A 7004-nucleotide genomic window follows, 5' to 3' on the forward strand; every position below is an offset into this window, starting at 1 on the left:
TGGTTCTGGGACAGCTTTGACAAGTCTGAGAAAATCTTTCAAGAGACGTCGCGCACTTCACCCAAGGGAGGACACATTTACAGGAAACACAAAGTGTTAAAAACCGGAGGCGTGGAGCTTGGAAGACGTGGGTGCTTACCAGGCAGGGAAAGCTCAATGAGCATCAATGAGCTTTCTTTTCAGGCTCCATCTCATAATTATTCGCATTATCAATTAATCTGCCAATTAATGTTTTTATTACTTTCCAGGAAATGTCCATCCCCGAGCCCATGGTGATGTTTCATAATGGACCAACAGTCCGAGACCTAAAAATGTTCAGTTAACAAGCAGAGAATTTTTTTTTTTGGCTTTATTTGAAATCCAATTTAAAAAAATCAAGAACGAAAACACTTGCAGGTTCATTTCTGTCAATCAACTCATCGTTGCAGCGGTAAGAAATCCTGGAGCGGCCCTCCGAAATCAAAAATACAACTGACAGCACAACAGATTCAAATGTTTTTCTATCTCAGATTAAGATTCTGAAATACTGATTTTAAGAATATGCAGCGATGACAGTTTCACAGAAATGATCCCAGAGGGTTTGTGCATACGCTGAGCAGCAGAATGTTTGAATAAGTTCAAATGTCTTATTTTGGGTCAAAGCCTGGAAGAGTTTAAGTTTGATCGATGGCATCAGAGTTTTTCTCCGTCTCCCTGTTTCTTCTCAGTCTAACCGCTCTCCTCTCAGAACAAAAGCACAAAGTGAACCACTGGCTCGCCTCCCTCACACATACAATCACACCATACTTCAGCCCTCCTCAGTCTCGATTGCTGGAAAAAGGCTTCTTGCACTAATGGGAGTCATTCCTATCACAATAAGCCCGTACATGCACATACACACACACACACACACGCACACACAAACACACACATTTATGCCCACATGCATACAGAAACACAAATAAAATGAAAATCAATAGAATGCATTTCTGTTGCAGTCAGAAAGCAATGAATTAGAGAGAGGCAGAAAATCAAGTTAGAGAATGTCTGTTTTTTATGTGTAACTGCGTTTGTGTGTGTGTGTGTGTGTGTGTGTGTGTGTGCGCGCGCATGATGTGCTGTGTTTGCTGAGACAGATCAATACTAAGGGCATTAGGGCTGCGACTGAGCTGGAAGCATATGAATTATGCACCCTGTCAAATCTGTCCCTCATCAGTGAGCGAGAGAATGAGGAAGGAAAAGTGCCTGAAAGAGAAGAAGGAGAGGACAACAGCGAGTGGAGGAGAGCGAAATCAAGCGAGGAGAGAGCTGAAAATGACTAAGTGTGTAAGTGGACACACAAAGAGAAAAAAAAAAACGCCTCTCATACACACACACGTATACACACACGCGCAGAAACGAGAGCTCAAAGAACACCCGAGTCATCATTTCTGCTGTATTTGAAGTATTGGATTACAACCATCTGATACTCATTTGCTGCCTACTACTGCGGGAGAAAAAAAGAGGGAAGGAGAGGCAGAGAGGAGAGAGATGGAGGGAAACCGAGAGACAAAGGGGGACAACGAAAAAGAGAGGGAGAAGGACAAATGGAGGAAACGAGAAAGAGGAAGAGAAATGGAGGGAAAAGGAACAATGGTGGTAAAGACAGTGAGATGAAAGTAAAGAAAGTCGCACGGACAGAGAGAGAGGAGAGAGGAAATGGACGAGAGGTGAAGGAGGAGAAAGACAGAAGAAGAGAGCAAAGGAAGTGAACAGACAGAGAAAGAGAGAGATGGGAGAGGAGCTGGACGAGAGACGAGCGCAGCATAAAATCAATAGTCGTTGAGAAAGACTCCTCTCTAATGAGCTGAGCTGAAGATAATTTACTTTGAATTATTGTCCCATTTATCAGATCAATCCTGATCATTTTAGTGTGTGTGTGTGTGTGTGTGTGTGTGTGTGTGTGTGTGTGTGTGTGTGTGTGTGTGTGTGTGATGTTTTAGAATTCCTAGAAATACACAGCTGCCTAATTGCACTGTTACAGGACATGTATATTGTAAAAATAATGTAGAAAATAAGCTGTAAACATGTTTAATACAAGGTCCAATCAGAAGTTTGCATACATTGCTTTTTGACGTGTGTTATATGATGACATGACTTTTTTATTATTGTTTAAATATTGGATCATCATGTCATTATCTGTGTAACATGCAGAATATTAAAGGCATCTTTTTTTTTTACCCTTATGAAGGAATAAAGCTGAGAAAAAAACTAATTTTGACAGTAATAGTACAAGCAGCTGGAAAACATGAACTTGATACTGCACATACACAGTGTATAGAACGGAGGGCTTCTCTCTTATTTTCTGCCCCTCTTCAACAGGCCTTTCATTTATTTACTTAACCAGCTTCTTCTGTGAATAACCATTTGTTTACCACATTTAAGAAATGTTAGAATTATTCCAAGAATTTTAGTAGTTTTTAGTAATTAGTCAGTCTGCAATGAATTTGACAAAATAAAGCACTGTTTAAAGGGATACATTAAGATCCTGAACAATCCACTCTCAGTGTTTGTGAACGTGAGGCTTCAAGTTTCCACATCACACTTGAATAAGTTACATATTGGACATCCAAACTACTGGTACTGTCATTATGCACATGTCTGAAACTCTAAACTAAAATATGGAACATTTTTGGATTAAAACGTCAAATAACAACTAGACCTCTGATCTAACTTTTCTTGGTTTTTGTGCTTACGTGATCCCAAATGTTTCTAAAAATGTTCAGCCTCACAGAAATCTGTAATTTTATTCATTTGGTCACCTGTCAGCGGCGTCACATCCCCTCTAGACTGAACTTCCACCTGACGATACTTCAGAGAGTGAATAAAACGTTAACACGTCTTTGGCTCTCCAACAAGTGAACGTAAAAACGGTCGTCTCTGTCAAAATATGCACGCAGAAGTTCAAACATCATAGAAAATCAAACTTATTTAAAGTACAGGGTCAGCATCCAGTGTGGTCCCAACACACTTTACAATCGGATAAAATACACTGCAGACAAATGAAGCCATAAAAGTTCAAATAAAACAACCTCATGAAAACATCCACGCGCTTGAAAAGGAGATGACCTGATAGGTTAGAAGTTCCAGGGAGGCTGTAATGAAGGGCATGAAGGCGACTTCTCGGTCTTGATTTAAAGCCTCTCCAGAGATAAAGGGCGCAGTGGACAAATGCTCTGAGGCCAGCAGATTTTTTCCTTGTGACGAACCATAATCAAAACACATGAACTGAACACCAGCCTCGTAAATTATCCGCAGTTTACAGTTTTTGTTTTCTGTCATATCTATGTATAAAAAAAGCGGTCCTCGACGGCACGTTCGAGCCTCATTGTGTCAGATAGTTGTTTGCGCTGACCATGAAAATAGCAGGAGGTCTTTAGCGCCGTCTGACCGATAGATAAATCAGCAACATGATGTCACACCTGCCATCAAACCGTTAAAACCACGGCCATCAATTTTCACAGCAGAAGAGGCTTATAAATACAGTGAGGACAGACAGACAGATGGACACATCATGCCCCCTCCCCCCGCCATGCTGAGCCCCCCCATCATGATGACAACATGTTTGTGAAAAATACCTCAAGGATGACTAAGACAGCACAAGCTGCTGAAGGATTTTCACCTGGCTTCACCTTTTGTTGAGGACAGACCTGACAGTGCGGAGCGTGGCGTAATTACATAATGACAATATGAATGTGCCCTTACTTGCTTTCAAGTCATAAACGGCTCATCACTGCGCTGCACCCAGTGTTTTAAAAAGAAAAGAAAAGTAACACATGCAGACGTGTTGAGTTCATAAAGGACATTCATCTCCTGGCTGGTTTCGGCCTGCAGATTGATTTTTAAACCTGTGGTGAACATTTAAAACAAGATGCACTGTGAAACGGTAAATTAAGCCACCCAACAGAATGTAAATGTGCTGCCACCTACAACATTATAATCACATGAATAATCCAGTAACATAATCTATAATTAGATTATCTGACAAAGACTATTTTGCTGCATGCAGTCGATACTTTTATTTTTTTTCTTTCAGTAAATTTTACTGATAGTAAGTCAGACTTTGAACGCAGGACTCTCACTTGTAATGGACTATATTTGACGCTGTGGTGCGGCGATACGGACAATTCATTAGACACGATGGTTCAGTAAGAGTTCACATCAGCCCATTTGCTTTTGAGAGGCAGCCATCTCAAAATTGGACAACTGATCAGCTGCATTTGAAGACGTGGCCCGCGAGAAGCGTGGTTTGGAAATGGAGGGAGGCAGATCTGGCGCAGCGACACTCTTTCGCTGTGACACTGCAGCCACAAACTACCTCCTACTGCAATAATTAGCCGCCGGCTGCTCCTCCATAAATGAAAATGAGGAGAAACACCTTTCAGTGGAATCCAACGCAACACCACAACTAACGACAGAGCACAGACCGAAATCAAGACAAAAACAACTCGAGTCTAAACATCACGAGGCCTCCGACCGTCCAAAACCCCAAAGATAGTCAGTTTACAATCACATCAGACAAAGAGAGGCAGTAAATCCTCACATCTGAGAGGCTGAAACTGCGAATGTTTGCCATTTTTTGACAGATTAACACTTAATAATTTATCAAAATATTTCTTAATTCATTTTCTGTCGAATAACTGATTGATTACTCTCAACAAAAAGAGCACAGTCATATTTACAGCAGGGCTGTGCTGCATTACTGGACATCATGCGTTTCTATTTTTCTGCTCTCGCTGTCTATCGGCTTCATTCACTACATGTTTACTGTAGATACCAAAATTAGACATGACAGGTGATGTTTACTTAGGTGACTGATTTTAGGCCCCAAATTACAGCCTTAGCGGTGTTTATTGTAACCGTGACTTGTCTGTGTGATAACATGCGTTAATGAGAGCTTCTGACACAACAGTGACTGCAGCTGCAGGAGACAGAGGGAGGAAGTCTGTCAGTGAAGTTAACCTGGTGGGTCTACATGTCTGATAACACGTCTCCTTCCTCGTACAGGGACACATCAACACACAAATGCATGTGCCTGCAAAAAGTGAACTAATCGTTGTGTTCTCATAATAAGAGCTCATTCGTCTCCCAACATGGAGACAACCTTGAGATGAATGCTGATGTGTGCACATGCATGCAGTTTGTCCATTTCCTATCTGTTGTTTTCAAGCAGAAGACAAAGGACACGAGAGTATATTTGGTTTTTCACTCACTACTTCTGAGCGTCCGTCCCTGCAGGCGTTCTGGAAGCGAGCTTGTCTCTCCTCGTGGGGCCGGTCCCTGAACCCAGTGTATTTAATCTACAATGAGAGAAGAAAACACAAACTGTGAGCAACATGCACATCGACGCTCTCATGTGTGCTGTTACAGTCTGAGTATAGGTCATGTGTTTGATTTGGGACAGAAACCCCTCCAAATGGGGCTGTTTGATGGTGAATGGTGATGCTTGTTGGCCTCAGTAGGCTGTAATTTGAAGAGAAGCCACAGGAATTTAAATTTAAGGCAAAATGCATCATTCTTGGGTTCTGCTCTTAACAACAAATAAAAAGATCTATTCAAATAAGAAAAGAGGGAAAAGTAAAAGCTTCTTTTTAGATTCATTTAAGCAGAAAATAAACAAAAACAGGAGTAACAGTCTATCAGTTTAACTGAATTTCAGCAAGGCAGGGATACAGAAAGAGGATAAAGAAACAACTCATCGCTGTGCTCCTCTGCACACTATCACTCTTTTGCTTTGGGGGGGTTTGGTTTGTCCCTCTGAAGTTACTGAATGAAATGAAGGAACCTGCATGAAGCTTCAAACGAGCGGAGCCAGCATGCCCTCCTCCACTAACGAGCCTGCTTTCTCTCTTTATTTCCGCCGTCTAACAGAATGGAGCCAGTGTGCGGAGGTACGGCGCGCACTCACCTCACACTCCCTGCCCAACTTGCGGAAAAACTCCTCATTGTCAAACTTGCTCCTCTGGTCCGGGACTACCCTCGGCATCTTCTCCAACACTTTCCGGCCTGTCGAGACTCACTGTGAAGCCCTTTAGAAAAGCTGCTCCCGCAGAGGAAAAGTTCAGCTGCGTGCGTCTGGCCGTCCGTCCCTCACCCTGCCTCTCTCTCACTCACTTCTCTTCCGTGTCTGTGTGTTTTTTTCTTCCCTGTGTGGAGCAATGTGCTCTCTGCCGCTGGCCTCTCACTCTCTGACTGCCGCTCTCACTGAGATGATCTGCGCTTCCTGCGCTCCGGGTCGCCTCTGGCTCCAAATGGCTCCTATTAAGTGACCCACCGCGATAGATAAAGCTCAATTTGACCGTGTGGCGCTCTCTCTCTCTCTCTCTCTCTCTCTCTCTCTCTCTCTCTCTCTCTCTCTCTCTCTCTCTCTCTCTCAAACGAGCGCTCTGTCTGCGTCTACAGCCTACCTGCAACTTTCAAGTGCTCCTCCCAAGTCGGCTAAACCTGCCGATTACTCGCGCACTCAAGAGATTTAGGACACAAATAATGCGCAAAGCATGAGGGATTAAGTGAATATAGACTATGGAAGCGACTTTAATTAAAAGTCGTGAATCATATGGCCCAGAGCTGTGGTTTTTTTGTGCTCTGGTGCCAGAGGAGGAAATATCCGCTTGGCATGCAGCCTGATTTACATTTTTATCTATGCATCATCATCAAGAGTGGCAGCTGTTACCGCATGATTCAGCAAAACAAATAGATGGATGAGATTCTTGCTGCAGTTGCCTTAAAAAAGCCTTAATGTTGTGGCTAGAAAACATGGAAATGAAAAAAATTACACAATAATTAGGAACATGCAGAGGCACGGGAATAGCGGCATAGCAGACGTCTGCTATACTTCGTGTTTCCATCAGTTTTTGATTCAGCTACGAAGCTTTTAATCTCTTTTCTTCTTTGTGACACTGTGGCGGATTGTTCCAGCGCAGCTGTCAAATTTCGAATGTACGACAATTCCGCAAGCACTTGAAAGCATCAGCAGTCTACTTCCT

The 7004-nt window shown here is 42.7% G+C and overlaps 1 protein-coding gene across 3 annotated transcripts in view; it reads right to left on the reverse strand.

Annotated features, from left to right (window-relative positions):
• cbfb (core-binding factor subunit beta) overlaps positions 1–6335 on the reverse strand; it is a 34086-nt gene extending 27751 nt beyond the window's left edge. For all 3 annotated transcript variants that reach the window (XM_070972288.1, XM_070972290.1, XM_070972289.1), the window contains exons 1-2: positions 5927–6335; positions 5232–5318 (exon numbers count right to left, since the gene is read on the reverse strand). In XM_070972288.1, coding sequence (XP_070828389.1) covers positions 5232–5318; positions 5927–6004 — 165 coding nt within the window. In that variant the 5' untranslated portion in view covers positions 6005–6335. The remainder of the gene's footprint in view (positions 1–5231; positions 5319–5926) is intronic.
• Between the last annotated feature and the right edge of the window lie 669 nt (positions 6336–7004).

Source organism: Chaetodon trifascialis, chromosome 10 (assembly GCF_039877785.1).
Source record: "Chaetodon trifascialis isolate fChaTrf1 chromosome 10, fChaTrf1.hap1, whole genome shotgun sequence".
NCBI classification, from domain to species: Eukaryota; Metazoa; Chordata; class Actinopteri; order Chaetodontiformes; family Chaetodontidae; genus Chaetodon; species Chaetodon trifascialis.